At 34.4% G+C, this 16,285-nt stretch overlaps 1 protein-coding gene across 2 annotated transcripts in view; it reads left to right on the top strand.

The window, feature by feature from the left end:
* scarb2b (scavenger receptor class B, member 2b) overlaps positions 1–16,285 on the top strand; it is a 63,849-nt gene that overhangs the window by 24,515 nt on the left and 23,049 nt on the right. For both annotated transcript variants that reach the window (XR_012397037.1, XM_009301636.5), the window contains exons 4-6: positions 2,437–2,631; positions 5,387–5,478; positions 5,582–5,701. Coding sequence is in view for 1 of the 2 variants with exons in the window: in XM_009301636.5 (XP_009299911.1) it covers positions 2,437–2,631; positions 5,387–5,478; positions 5,582–5,701 (407 nt within the window). In the remaining variant the exon portion in view is untranslated. The remainder of the gene's footprint in view (positions 1–2,436; positions 2,632–5,386; positions 5,479–5,581; positions 5,702–16,285) is intronic.

The raw sequence follows: 16,285 nt of genomic DNA, 5'->3' as shown, positions 1-16,285 counted from the left end.
ATGGCAAAGGGGCTTGCTGCTCATTCCACCACCACACACCCAGCTCAGAAAATGGCCGCATCTAGTCCTCCAGCTTACAAGATGGCTACTCCAGCTCACAAGATGGCCGCCTCTAGTCCTCCAGCTTGCAAGATGGCCACCTCCAGTCCTCCAGCTTGCAAGATGGCTGCTCCAGCTCACAAGATGGCCGACTCCAGTCCTCCAGCTCACAAGATGGCCGACTCCAGTCCTCCAGCTCACAAGAGGGCCGAGTCTTCTGTAACAGGTTTCAGCTGGTGATGTAATCAGGAAGATGAGTGACCAGGCGTGCGTGATTGGGAGAAGTGCATGTATGAAAATGTAGTCCTGGGGAATGCGGAAGTGAAGTGAATGATGATAGAGGAAACCAGCGATCTCCAGTGAATGATCGCTGGTTATCGTAACACCTGCCATCTGTCACGTTTTAGCGTGATCAAAACAAGAAACAAAAAGGTGCGGATCCAAGTCCAGATATTTATTTACAGTGCAACCAACAAGGTGATAAGAATACAAAGTAACAAATAAACGACAAAACCAGAAACTAAATCAGAGACGAAGCTCAGGAAAAACAAACTCAAACAACTAAACCTAATTAGAAAACAGACTAGACAAATACCACAAGAACTAGACTAATGCAAAACACAAGAGCAGAATCAGAATAACAAACTCGGAATCTAAGACTTACAGGAAACTCGGACAAGGAAGACAACGACGCTATCCCAAACAGTGGTGAAATGGTTGTATAAATAGTCCAGATAATCAACGGTAACACAAAACAGATGTGATGACAGGTCAGTGTAGGTGTTCCGGTGTGTGCGCGGGGCATGTATGTAAATGTAGTTTTTCTGAGACGCTGTAGTGCTGTCTTAGTCCTGATGCACTACAGCGCCCTCAGGTGGTCACTGATGGATGTGACACCATCGTTCTGGGAGAAACAAGATGGCTTATTTCTGCGACTGCAGCGCCTAGCGAGGAGAATCTTGTTCATTCCTACAACACGCAGTGCGAGCGAATGCTCATTCAGTGCAGCTGGCTGAGGCGAGGCGGAATCACCCGAATCCAGGCACAGTAGATGCTGTTCTGTTTTTGCACAGTGCGAAGAAAAAGGCCAAGTAAACACAACATAGCTGCCGTTTAAGCTGAAGTGGCACCCTTTTTGTTATCTTGTTCCTGTATCTGTAAAAGCTAAAATGTCTTATTTTTACTTTCTGTATCTATGTGAAAATTAGGAAAATGTGGTCTAAAGACAAACTTTTGTGTTTATAAATAAACGTTCATTTAAAAATGTTTACGATTAACGTATTATTTTATTATCAGAGATGTGTAGATTAAAGCTTACTGAATCTGCTGTTAATATCCACGGTGACCCCACAGCCAGCGCATCTATAGAGGCAACCCAGGCGGCTGCCTAGGGCTGCAGAATAGAGAGGGCCGCGTCCGCGACACCGCCACTCAGACGTCCTTCGTTTTAGTCTTTGTAAATGTAGTTAATACACACTTTATGTCTTTTAGACATAAATCTATTTAGTTCGCCCTGCATGCGTTTGACCACACAGCACTTCAGAATCTCTAAACCTGCTGCCACTGGCCAGATCAAGCAAGTCCTCCTGCAGTCGCTGTTGCTCCCATAACAAAAACAACGACTGGACATGACAGCAGCACAGTGACAGCATAAAATACGACCCGAGCAGACACTAAAACTATTATTTTAACACATTTGTGCCCAATTATGGGTTTTATTTCAGTATTTTAAGCAGATCTTTAAAGTGAACCGGTTGAACTATTTTACCAAATTGAACTGAATTGTTTGAAATGATTCGCATCTCTAGTAAGCACTAATCTAGAAACTACTTACTTTTAAACATGCCTAAAACCCCCCACTGACTCAAAATAAATCAATATAAATGGAGTTATTCAGGTATTAGAACAGTACTCTGAGATCAGATTTGAGAAGTGGTGAAGCGATAATACTATGCATGCGTGATTCAGTAACCCGAACACAAACAGCACATGACAGCCTGCTGTGACTGAACTAAACTTGAACAACTGCAGGGCGGGTAAACCCAAGGCTTAAATGAGAGGATCTGGTAAAACGAACGTTTATTTCATAACAGAAAATCGTAATGGAGTTTAAATGAATTTAAATAGGTGAATCTTGAGTCTCTGTGCGTCTTTTTGTTTGTGAGTCTGTGTGTGTCTTTGTGTGTGTGTGTGTGAAGTGTTCTTAAAATGTGACCGTTTGAGAGCGCATTGAAAAGTAAGACAGACCCAGTGGAATGTGTTTGGTGTTGATCATTCAGGCATTTAAAAACAGCACTCTGATATCTCCCTGGTGACCGCAGCAGCAGTCTGTGCTTTGATCGTGTTGTTGTAATGTGAAGAGTTAAAGCTGCTTGTGATCCTCATGTTGTGTTTCAGGCTGTGATGAATCGTATTAAAGGTGCAGGGTTCTTGGTCTCCTCTGCTATGTCTTTATACATGAAGTCCATCGGCGCCGAGATGTTCATGACACACACTGTGGACGAGCTGCTGTGGGGCTTCAAAGACCCTCTGCTCACCAAACTGCGCAGCATCAAGCCGGAGACGGATGAATTCTTTGGGCTCATGCTGCATGTGAGTCTCTGCAGGCGCTTCTGTGAAAACACAAAACACACACATATACATACACATTACATACACACACACATATACTACACATAATAGTTTGTTCTGTAGGCCAGTGGTTCTCAAACTGTGGTACGTGTACCACTAGTGGTACGCAGGCTTCCTTCTAGTGGTACGCAGAGGAATCGCTGAATAATTAAAGTAAATAAATTAACACACTTTTAACCCTTTAACATGTACGCTAACACCAATCAGTAAATTGATTTTAATAGGTTAAACCTTTTATTTTGGTTTTAGTTTTCTGATGTATTCCATCATTTGAAGCGGTTGTTGGAGGCATATCCTGTATTTATATATCCCAATGTTGACAGATATAGCTAAATCACTTGCTTTTCAGAAACACAAAGCCTACTCTAACTCACAGTAAGCAGATCTAATTGCTAATTTAAATATGTAAATCCAATTCGTGTATTTAAAATACACGTTAATGTTTAGAATTCAAAGATATGCAAATAAGTCATATCTACATGCAACTTATATTTCAAAATGTATGAAAAAGAGTGTATATATGAATATGATGACATATAGCCTATGTTTATGAAGTCCAAGGAACATTTCCAGGTTTTGATGAATCGGTTACTTCATGATAATACTTTACATTTAAGTACAGCAGTTTTCTTTTTAATTGTTAAGAACAGAGCCGTTTTTAATAAACTTTTAAAAGCACATATTAATTTACACGTTGACATTTTATTTATTTTTACCTGTCAGCACAGTACAGTGGTAATGTTCAAACTATTTATAATGGTTAAAGTGGCTGACAATAATAAATATTCATAATAATAGTAATTAATCTGCCTTGTTTTTGAACTGTGCAGAGCTTTAGCTGCTTAATTAGGCCTACTACGCAACAGTATTTCAATACCGGTCATGATGGTGGTACTTGCAAAGACAGTTTTTTTCTGAGGTGGTACTTGGTGAAAAAAGTTTGAGAACCACTGATGTAGACTATTGAAAAAAATGCTCAAAGAGCTAATAATATTGACCTTAAAATGGCTTTTTAAAAATTTTAAAAAAGCTTTTATTCTAGCTGAAATAAAACAAATAAGACTTTCTTTAGAAGAAAAAATATTATCAGATATACTGGGAACATTTCCTCGCTCTTTTAAACATTATTTGGAAAGTATTTAAAAAAGAAAAAAAATCAAAGGGTGGGCTAATTATTTTGACTTCCACTGTATGTATATATATATATATATATATATATATATATATATATATATATATATATATATATACATATATATATATATATTACTATTTTTGTTTAAATGATTTCTTTTGAATTGGTTATAACATTTAAATATTTTGTCCTTATTTCATAATAAATAAGCAAATATTTAAATTCTTACATTTCCACATGTTCTCACACAGGTTATCTTAAATGATTTTTTGTTAGGCTTATGATTATGGTGCTTATTGTGAGGAAATAATGATAAAATGCTAACAAATATTCTATAGTACTTGCTCAGGGCTTTACATCAACACCCGCCAACCCGCCAAATGCGGGTAGATTTCAGCTTTGGCGGGTTAGACAGCCACTCCCACTAGCCACTTTGGCTGGTTGGAAATAATTTCGTTTTCTCAAAGCAGGGTTCGACAATATAAGGATGACACCCAATATGCGAGCAAATGTGATCACGCGAGCAGAAGAAAGCACATGAATACCAAATGAGAGGATGATGATCACTCGCGCTAACTTCTTAAAACGCATGCGCGCGATTGCTTAACGCGTACACGCTCCCGAATCGTAAAGCAACCCTGTCTGGAACAGGTTCTGAAAACGCAACTGTCGGTTCTCTTTCAAATAAACTACACAAATAGTGACGAACATGCACCCACAGTCCTGATACTTTTAAAAGCTCAAAATGTGTCTTTTTGTTAGCAGCACCGGTTGCTTTCACTTTGAACAGATTATTAAATGGCCTAAAGTTAACCGTGTGCATGTGATCATTCTTTCATTATCACACACGGTATGTTTCACCTGCTTTCATTTGCTTACAGTTTTATTTGCTTTTATTTTTGTTAAAATGGTTTAATTATTTTTTTTTTACAACATTGCTTTAATGGGAGATGAACTCTCCATTTATGTGCTGTTAACTGCTGATGCGAGAGATCTTTAGCCACAACAGATAATGTGCATTTTTTTGATACATGACAATAGTTATTTTTTAAAAGTCACTTGCTTTTCTTTCTTTTTTAAGAAATGTTTTGTTAAATAAAAAGTATAGCATAGAACATTTTTCTAGTTTTGACACATAAAAAATGTGTGGCTAAGAAATAATTATTGTTTCGTGTGGTTACAGAGATAAATTTGGTAAATTGTTAATTTTGAGTTCTAAAAAAGTCATGTGAAATAAAAACTAATTGCAATATAACACTATGAAACCATGACCTATTTGCTCATGCTCATTGAGCAAGCTCAAACTCGACACAAAAAGTGACATGAATGAGGACGCATGTAGACATAACACAAAATTTAAATCAAGTAATTTTAGCATGTCAACGTCAAATTAATGCATATAAAATATATTATCCCAACGACAAAATTGTGGCTAGTGAAAATGCAGAGTGGCTAGTAACATTGGAAAACTACTAGCCTAAGTGGCCGGTGATTAAAAAAGTTAACGTAAAGCCCTGTACTTGCTAAACAAATGTATTTTATTATGTATAAATGTGTATATGGTCTATTGTTGTTTTGCAGAAAAACGGCAGTGATGACGGTGAGTTTGTGTATCACACCGGAGAACACAACTATCTGGACTACGGCCGCATTTTCACTTGGAAGGGAGAGAAGTAAAGACAGCATCATACTGAATATCATGTTTTATGAAGCTCCACAGCAGAGCATTTCTTTTTGGAGCTGGAAAATCCTGATTTGGTGCGGTTTGTGTTTCAGGTTGATGTCGTTCTGGAAAACCAATCAGAGTAACATGATCAACGGCACCGACGGCAGCGCATTTCATCCGTTCCTGACCAAAGAGGAGCGATTGGATGTGTTTACCGCTGACCTCTGCAGGTAAACCCATCACATCACGCAAAACACACTTTAGTTAGCTCAGGAGCATTCAAATATGTGGCACAGCCTATATTTGACGAAACAAAATATGTGCTCCAAGTATGTTCGATTGTACGTTTCAGATGATAAATTCACTAAAGGGCGCTGTTTACGCTTTAGTGAATCTGAAATATATTACTTAGGAAATGTTTTGTTGCATGTTTCCGATGTGGGCGAGGCAGTGGCGCAGTAGGTAGTGCTGTCGCCTCACAGCAAGAAGGTCGCTGGTTCGAACCTCGGCTCAGTTAGCGTTTCTGTGTGGAGTTTGCATGTTCTCCCTGCCTTCGCGTGGGTTTCCTCCGGGTGCTCCAGTTTCCCCCACAGTCCAAAGACATGCGTTACAGGTGAATTGGGTAGGCTAAATTGTCCGTAGTGTATGAGAGTGTGTGTGAATGTGTGTATGCATGTTTCCCAGAGATGGGTTGCGGCTGGAAGGGCATCAGCTGCGTTAAAACTTGCTGGATAAGTTGGCGGTTCATTCCGCTATGGCGACCCCGGATTAATAAAGGGACTAAGCCGACAAGAAAATGAATGAATGAATGTTTCCGATGTCAAATCCACTAAACGGTGCTCTCTATATTATTGTGAATCTGAAATATGGTTTTTAGGGTACTTTTTATTGCATGTTTCAGATGACAAATTTACCAGAGGGCGATGTCTATAGTTTTTTTCAAATCTGAAATACGCTACTTAGGGTATGTTTTGTTATATGTTTAATGTGACATATCCACTTGAGGGCGCTGTCTGTTTTTATAAAGCTGAAATTATTATTTAGGGTTCGTTTCGTTTCATGTTTCAAATGACGATTCCACTTGAGGGTGCTGTCTACACTTTTTCGCGAATATGAAATACGTTACTTGGGATATGCTTTGTTGGGTTTCAGATGGTAAATGCACTAGATGCCGCTGTCTGTATTTTCTTGAAGCCGTAATATATTATTTAGCATACATTTTGTTAATTTTAAGACATTTTTTAAGCTGAAACTAATATTTAGGATACGTTTCGTTACAGATGACAAATCCACTAGAGAGCGCTGTTTCTATTTTTGCAAGTCTGAAATACGTTACTTAAGGTACGATTAGTTATATGTTTGATGTGACAAATCCCCAAGAGGGTGCTGTCTGTTTTTTAAAGCTGAAATTATTATTTAGGGTACGTTTCGTTTCATTTTTCAAATGGCAAATTCACTAGAGGGCGCTGTTTACATTTTTGCCAAATTGAAATACGCTACTTAGGGTAATTTTTGTTATATGTTTAATGTGACAAATCCACTAGAGGGGACTGTCTGTTTTTTTAAGCTGAAATTATTAATTAGGGGACATTTTGTTGCGTGTTTCAGATGACAAATTCACTGGAGAAAACTGTTTCCATTTTAGCGAGTCTGAAATATGTTACTTAGGGTACGTTGAGTTATGTGTTGCATGTGACAAATCCACTAGAGGGTGCTGTATGTTTTTATAAAGCTGAAATTATTATTTAGGGTACATTTCGTTTTATGTTTCAAATGACAATTCCAATAGAGGGCGCTGTCTACACTTTTTTGCGAATATGAAATACGTTACTTGGGATATGCTGTGTTGCGTTTCAGATAGCAAATGCTCTAGATGCCTCTGTCTGTATTTTTTGAAGCCGTAATGTATTATTTATCATACTTTTAGTTAATTTTAAGACATTTTTTAAGCTGAAACTAATATTTAGGATACGTTTCGTTACGTTACAGTTAGGGTTGTAACAATATACCGGTATGACGGTTTACCACGATTTGAACGTGCACGATTATCATACCATGAACAATTGCATATCAACGGTTTTAACCCTTAAAGACCGAGACAGCCGCCCGCGGCTAAAAATAAGTATTGCTCTTAAATGTTTAATAACTTTTGATCCGCTGATCCGATTCATACAATTCAAAGATTGGCATAAAGAAGAGAATCTCAGCTTTCCAGTGCTGCATCACATAACATTCGCGGACTTTCAGAGGCTCCGGAATCAGTGCGGTTACGTCATCAACATTTGACAACGCTGATTTGACAAAGAAACGCTCGTCACTGTGTCTCCGGACAAACCAGACATGATACATTGATGCATTGTCCCTCCTCCATGCCCAGATTGGTTCAAACTCGCTATATCACAACCAATAAGCATAGGTTTCGCTTTTGTTTGTGGACCAAGCTTTTTGAACAACACGGAATGAGAGATAGGCATACATTTATGCGCGGCTAAATAAAACGCAAAAAAAAAAGTTTGGCATGAAATAATTCTCATACTAAGTACTTTTGCATGCACAGCAGCACAGAAACATGACAAAACAGTGACACAGCAAAGACGAACTGCTGCTCTTGCTGTTTTTAAAAGACGCAAATGAAGATGCAGCTGTTTGTCTGCATTGCAGACAACCACATCCAAATCCATATTCACAGACAACCATATCCATGCTGGCACATAAAACCTGAGGATGTTCCATATTGAATCTAGTTTCGTTATGTAACTATTTATAGTATAGTAAATATTTATATCTATTTTTTACTGAGGATTTGCACCATGTTTTTTTGGACTTTATTTGGACTTTGACACATTATTTATTATTTTCTTATTTTTATTTGTTCATTGTAAGTGGTGTTGTTTATAGTAACTAAAAATATATTATTTGGAAAAAGTCAAATTTGCTTCACTGTTCTATTATTTTGTAACATTTGTAACATACCGTATACCGCGAAACCGTCAAACCGTGGTATTGTTTTAGACGATTATCATACCGTGAAAAATTCATACCGTTACAACCCTAGTTACAGTTGACAAATACACTAGAGAACGCTGTTTCCATTTTTGCGAGTCTGAAATACGTTACTTAGGGTACTGTCTGTTTTTATAAAGCTGAAATTATTATATAGGGTACGTTTCGTTGCATGTTTCAAATGACAAATCCACTAGAGGGTGCTGTTTACACTTTTGCTAATTGAAATACATTACTTCGCATGTGCTTTGTTACGTTTCAGATGACAAATGCACTAGAGCAGGGGTGGCCAGTGCACTAGAGAGCGCTGTCTACTTTTATTTGCAAATCTGAAATACGTTATTTAGGTTACTTTTTGTGACAAATCTACTATAGGGTGCTGTCTAAAATGTAGCGAGTCTGAAACGTTACAATGGATACATTATAGTATGCAAATATTTATATGTAGAAATTTTAAATAAATACTTAATGAATTTTAAAAGCCTAATGATTACAGGCCCAAATAAAAATAATCATAAAAAAGCAAAATTATAATATTTGTTCAGTTGTGCAGCTTTGTCTTTATAAAGTTATTCTCATTTCTGTCTAAACTATAAGATTATAATCATCCAAATGATGAAAAATATTACTGTAAACTATGTATTATAGTAAACAATAGCGCATAATATGAAATTATAGTCCATATTTTATATATCATCATATATATGCCATATAATGCTCAGAATGTCCAGTTTTTAACGTTTGTTCATGTATTACTGGAGAATACAACATCACTTTCAGAGAAATCATGCCAGATTGTTGCAGTTGCCTATTTGCAGACTAAACTTAATGCAATAAAGCATTGGTTTATGGTGTTTGCTCATCTGTGGCGACATCAGTTTTGTGGTAACTCTAATTTGTCAAAGCGTCTATATTTCATAAATGTCTGACCTCAGAACAGCATAACCTTTCAGAGTCAAAGGCAGTTCAGAACTCAGTCTACTGTTCAGGGTTGCCAGATTTTCAAAATAATATTAGCTCAATGGTCAGTCAAAACTAGGCCAAAGATTTCTAACTTAAAATACGCCACCACGGATTTGTATAATACATGTTTTATACCAATTTTTACATTATACACAGTTTCTAATTAGTAATTATCAATATACTGTTATCATAAAAAAATCTTCTCACCATACAATAAAATGCTGAACAATGTTTTGGCAAGGTTATAAGGTTGTTCTTCCAGTGCAGATATGTCAATTTTGTAAATATGTAAAACAAAACATATCCTAAGTAATGTGTTTGGAATATACAAAAATGTTGATAGCATCCTCTAGTGCAGGGGTTCTCAACTGGTTTGGCCATGGGACCCACATTTTTACATGGTCATCAAGCCGCGACCCAAATTTTTAGGAACTATAAAACAATTTTAGGAATTATACTTAATTTGTATTAATTAACATAAACAAGCACTGATACATCATAAGCAATTTACCAAGACTTACAAATAAACACTATTTTATTGCTGTCAATTAACAAAATAGATAAAATTATAGAAATATTACAAAGTAAAAACGACAAATATTGTTAATAATAAACTCTTAATAAAACATGTTTTCTGGTTTCTAAATGTTGTTTTAACATAGAAGGTTTCATGCTCTCTTCTGAGAGCACCTCACTACATATGACACTGAGGCTTTAAGTCTTTTTTGTCGTCAATATATATATATATATATCCATACTTAACATATTTGGGGTCGTACTTGCGCTTCGACATATTTGTTGCAATAATTAAATGAAATTTCACTTGTCAAACGGTAGGGTTGTCGCGCATGCATTTCAAAATAAAAGTCCGGTATAAGCAAAATAAGTAAAACATTTAACTTTTGTTGTTGTTTTTTGACCACACACTCCGCGACCCTCTGAAAATGTTCCCGCGACCCAGTTTTGGGTCACGACCCATCAGTTGAGAAACACTGCTCTAGTGAATTTAGTGCAATAATACATAAAGTAACATATTTCAGATTTGCAAACATCTAGACTAGGGCTGCAACTAACGATTATTTTAATAATCGATTAATCTGTTCATCATTTTTTTGATCAATCGGATAATAAAAAAAACATTAATTTCCAACCTTTTATTTAAAAAAGCTCATCCCTGAGCTTTTATAATAATAATAATAATAATAATAATAATAATATAATAATAATAATATAATAATAAATAATACAATAAAAAACGTAGTAGTTTTGTCCTGTTTTCAATTCAAATATCTAAATATTTTTAAATCAAGATACATACTAGACACATGAAATAGCATGAGAAATCATGTCTTGTTTTCTGAAGAAAAAAAACAACTCAAAATAAAGTGATTGTTTTCTTAAAACACGTTAAATTATTTGTGAATTGACCAAGAAAAATAATCTTAATGAGATATAATCTCAAAGTTTTATCAGTTCACATCAACGTGTAGGTTATAAAAAGCAGAACACGCAGGATTCAGCATGTAAATTCACGTAAACACATGCAAGTAAGTGTCTGGTGAACTTAAAGAAGAGCAGATTTCAACTTCATAGCTACTTTCACTACGTGTAATGTGTATCTGATATGAATAAAACACATCTGCAAATTATATTTGAATGGATTGTTAGACTTCCTTGTGTGTTTTACAAACTCTAAATGTTTTGTTTTACTAATATGTGTGTGTATTTACATGTCTAAAACATAAATTTAGTATTATGTAGGCTTGGGCGGTAATATGGTATACTGCGGGATCTAAAAATAGCAACAGTGTCAGTTTCAATACCGTTATACCGTCATAAAAAACAATAAACTTAAATAGGAAACAAGTATTAAATAATAAATATTATTTATTGAATTCCTACAAATGCGTATGCGTGATTGTCATTACAAGACAGTGTGGAGGAGAGAGAGAGAGAGAAGTGAGGTATAAATATAAAATATATAAACCATATAAATATAAAAACAACCCACAGCAAGTGGTTAGAAGTAGCGCAGTTCTTACAGATTTGGCAACCCTGCAGCTGTTGTTCTTGTGTTTGGGTGTGAGTGTAGTACCTGTTGTTATTTACGGAGTGTGATGTCAGTGTGTGTTGGCAGCACATGCGGATTCTGTAGCGTGTCTGTGTTTTTATGGGTGGAGGTCTGAGTAGGAACAGGACAATAAATCGAACGCCATCCGGACATACAGAACATGCCAATAGAGAATAGAGCAGGCATCTGCTCAAGACATTACACAAAGGAACGTCCCATTTGTATACATATTAAATATTTTCATTGATGTAGTTTTATGCTTTATTCAGGGGAACAGACCCTTGAAATCCTTGAAAGTTTGGGATTCTGAGAAAAATGTTGATTAATAAAGACCTTGAACAGCTTTAAAAAAATATGCATAATACAATTAGAGTGTTTATTGTTTTTATTATTATTATTTATATTATTCACATTCTACTTATTATTATTTTTATTAATGTTATAGGTTATTTATGAGATAATTGTAGAAATAATTATAAATATAGTTTTTTATAAAATTATTATTAATTATTAATTATGCTATTAATAAGTACTGTTATTTGTAGTAATATTATCTTAGAAATTGTATAATGATAAAAAATAAATACAATAATAATAACAATATTACCTAGTTTATGAGATAATTTTATAAAAATGTATAATAATAACAATTTATTTATGGAATCATTGTTTAAAATAAATATAAAGATTAGTATTTTTGTTATTATTATTATTATTATTATTATTATATAATTATTAATATATATATATATATATATATATATATATATATATATATATATATATATATATATAATTATAATAATAATTAAAATAATATTTATAAATATAATAATTATGAAAACAAATTATAATAATAAGAGAAATTCTTTTGGCTTAGTAGCTGATTTATTAGGGGTTGCCACAGAGGAATGAACCACCAACTATTCCAGCATATGTTTTAAACAGCAGATGCCCTTCCAGATGCAACCCAGTGCTGGGAAACACCCAAACAAACTCATTCTCTCACACTCATACACTATGGCCAATTTAGTTCATCAGTTCCCCTATAGCACATGTGTTTGGACTGTAAGGGAAACCGGAGCACCCGGAGGAAGCCCACGCCAACACGGGGAGAACATGCAAACTCCACACAGAAATGCCAACTGACCCAGCTGGGACTCGAACCAGCGACCTTCTTGCTGTGAGGCCACAGTGCTAACCACTTAGCCACCGTGCTGCCCATGAAGATTATTATTATTCATTCATTCATTTTTGGTTTGTTGTAGTGTACATGTTGATGTTTGTAAGCAGCTCCAGATGTTTATGAAAATTAGCCGAATGCCGGACATTCCCTTTTGAAAGCACATTATGCAGAAAAGCAGATGTTGTGTTTGGTGCAGCAGATTTTTCTTCACCTCTCCTCCACTGAAGTGAAACTGGACTAAAGGTCTAAACCTCCTCAATCCCATCACACTGACTCTGTGTGGGAACATAACTTTACTCTGATTCTCGCTCATGAAGGAGATTTAAAGATTTTAAGCAGGGGAATCAGTTGAGCTCACTGTAAAATACTTCACTGTGGGAATATATTTTTTCTTTCTATTTATATAATTATAATTATGAAATAATACAAATATTATTATATTTATTTTAATTATTATTATTTAATTTAATATGATTTAATGATTCCCTGTATTGGGTTGCAGCTGGAAGGGCTGCCTAAAACATATGCTGGAAAAGTTGGTGGTTCATTCCACTGTGGTGACCCCAGATTAATTAAAGGACTAAGCCAAAAAGAAAATGAACGGTTTATTTTATTTAAGAATTATTCTTTATGCTATATGTTTTCTATTTTAATGTTTACTTTTACATTATTTATGTATGTATATTGTTTATGTATGTATGCATTATTTATGTATATATATTTTTAAATTATTATTATTATTATTATTATTATTATTATTTTATAATACTTTTCCTAATTTTTATAAACCATTTTTAGAGGGTTTTCACCTTTACTTTAGATAGGATAGTGGAGAATACAGACAGGAAAGTATTAGAAGCACAGAGAAGGGTCTGCAAAGGACCTCGAGCTGGGAATTGAACATGCGTCACCATGAGCACCACAGTGCTATATGTTAGCACACATAACCACTAGGCTATTAGTTATTATATATATATATATATATATATATATATATATATATATATATATATATATATATATATATATATATATATATATATATATATATATATATATATATATATATATAAATATATATCATTACTATTTTATTATATATTATATTTTTTGTTTTTTACAGTTTTGTTTTTTAATAGAACTATTTATGTTTGTTTGTTTGTTTGTTTGTTTATTAATCAAATTGTTCATTCCCAGTAATGAAATAATATTAATAATTCATTCATTCATTCATTTTCTTTTCGGTTTAGTCCCTTTATTAATCTGGGGTCACCACAGCGGAACGAACTGCCAACTTATCCAGTATATGTTATACGCAGCAGATGCCCTTCCAACTGCAACCCAACACTGCAAAACATCCATACACACTCATTCACACACACACACACACACAGGCACACACACACACACACACACACACGGACACACACGCACATACACACACACACTATAAAAATAATAATAATATTAATAATAAATTTAGTAAAATTAATTATTAACGTAATGGTATAAAACATATTACAATTTTAAATTTGTTTGTTTCATTAAATATTATATATTATCTGAAAATATTATTATTTATTTTAATGCAGTTTTCTTTTAAATGCAGTTCAACATTTAATAGTAGTATTTATGTTTTTTTATTAAAAACAAGCTGTTCATTTCCTGTAGTAAAATAATTATAATATTAATAATAATAAATAAGTTAGTAAATTTACTTCATAACATTATGAGATGATTCATTATTGTGCCTTTTATGCATTTTATATTACATATTGTAGTATATATATATTAAAAAAATTGTATCATTTATGTAACATTACATTTAATCTAGTTTGATTTATTCAAATTAATGCAGTTAAGGAATTATCATCTGCTGTGTACATTTCTTGTAAACTTGTAAATTTCTTATTTTTGTCTTTTTAAAAGTAATTCAGCATTATTATTATTAATAATTGTTTATTATTATTATTATTATTATTATTATCATTTTTATTTATATTATTATTAATATAACAGTTGAAGTCAGAATTATTCGCCCCCCTGTTCTTTTTGTTTTCAGTTTCTATTTAACACATTTCTGATCATAATAGTGTTAATAACTCATTTCTAATAACTGATTTATTTATTTCCTCCAGATTTTTATTTCTTTCTCTTCATCATGATGACAGTAAATAATATTAGACTAGATATTCTTCAAGACACTTCTATACAGCTTAAAGTGACATTTAAAATCGTAACTAGGTTAATTACGGTAAAGTTAGGGTAATTATTTCTAGCAGAAATAAAACAAATCAGACTTTCTCCAGAAGAACAAATATTAGAGGAAATACTGTGAAAAATTCCTGAATCTGTTCAACATCAAGAAAAAATATCAAAAACAAATTAAAAATCACAGGAGAGCGAATCATTCTGACCTCAAAAATGTCAGGTTTGTTTGTTTTTATATATATTTTTAGTGCTGCTCAGTTTCCTGCTCATGTCAGGCAAAGATGTATCCCTCATGATGACGCACGCTGTATATTTAATACTCTATTGATGTAACTGCTGTCTGATCACTGCTTGACCTTTGACCTGCAGTCCTGCTGACCCCTCGTCTCGCTCTTTATTTTCAGTGGGATTTTTGCCCTAAAGATCTCCACTCCCGTCTTTGTTCGCTGCGGAAACGATTACACCTGATTTAGTCACACACACATGTGTTTTTTTGCCCGTAGTGACTTTTAACCCAGTTGATGGAGAGCGGGGTATTGTGCTGGCGGGAACAGCTGTCCTTGTCCTTTTGCTCTGACTCCTCACCCGTATTTTTATTTTTTATTTTATTTTTAAGGGGAAGTGGCCGCGGGAGCGTCATGTTTAACCTTTGTACATCATTATATCATGCAGACTGCTGGAAAACTAATTTCCCCTGATCATAATCAGCTCAAAACAAAACACCCTGGAGATTGTTAAACTCTGTGTGTGTGTGTGTGTGTGTGTGTGTGTGTGTGTGTGTGTGTGTGTGTGTGTGTGTGTGTGTGTGTGTGTGTGTGCGCGTGTGCATGTGTGTGTGTGTTTATTAATTAATTAATTTAGGGTTGCTACAGCGGAATGAACCGCCAACTTATCTAGCATATGTTTAATGCAGCGGATGCCTTTCCAGCTGCAACCCATCACTGGGAAACATCCATACACATCCATTCACAAACATACACTAATGACTTACAAAATTCACCTGTACCGCATGTGTTTGGACTGTGGAGAAAACCGGAGCACACAGAGAAAACCCACGCCAACACCGGGAGAACATGCAAACTCCACACAGAAATGCCAACTGACTCTGCCGAGGCTTGAACCAGCGACCTTCTTGCTGTGAGGCAATTGTGGTACCCACTGTGCCACTGTGATGCCTATGTGTGTTTATGTAAAATAAAATATATCAGTTATTTATTATTTATTATGTTTCATAGTTCTTCTTTCTTTAACACTTTGAACAAATCTGCATTATTAATATTTTGATTAATAATAATATTTAAAACTGCATGTATATAATAAAAAATATAGATATTTTATTTGTCATATTTCGTAGTTTCTTTCTATGTGAAATTCAGCATT

Source organism: Danio rerio, chromosome 21, assembly GCF_049306965.1.
Source record: "Danio rerio strain Tuebingen ecotype United States chromosome 21, GRCz12tu, whole genome shotgun sequence".
Taxonomy (NCBI): domain Eukaryota; kingdom Metazoa; phylum Chordata; class Actinopteri; order Cypriniformes; family Danionidae; genus Danio; species Danio rerio.
Note: the sequence above shows the minus strand (reverse complement) of the source record. Positions and strands in the feature narration are given on the sequence as shown.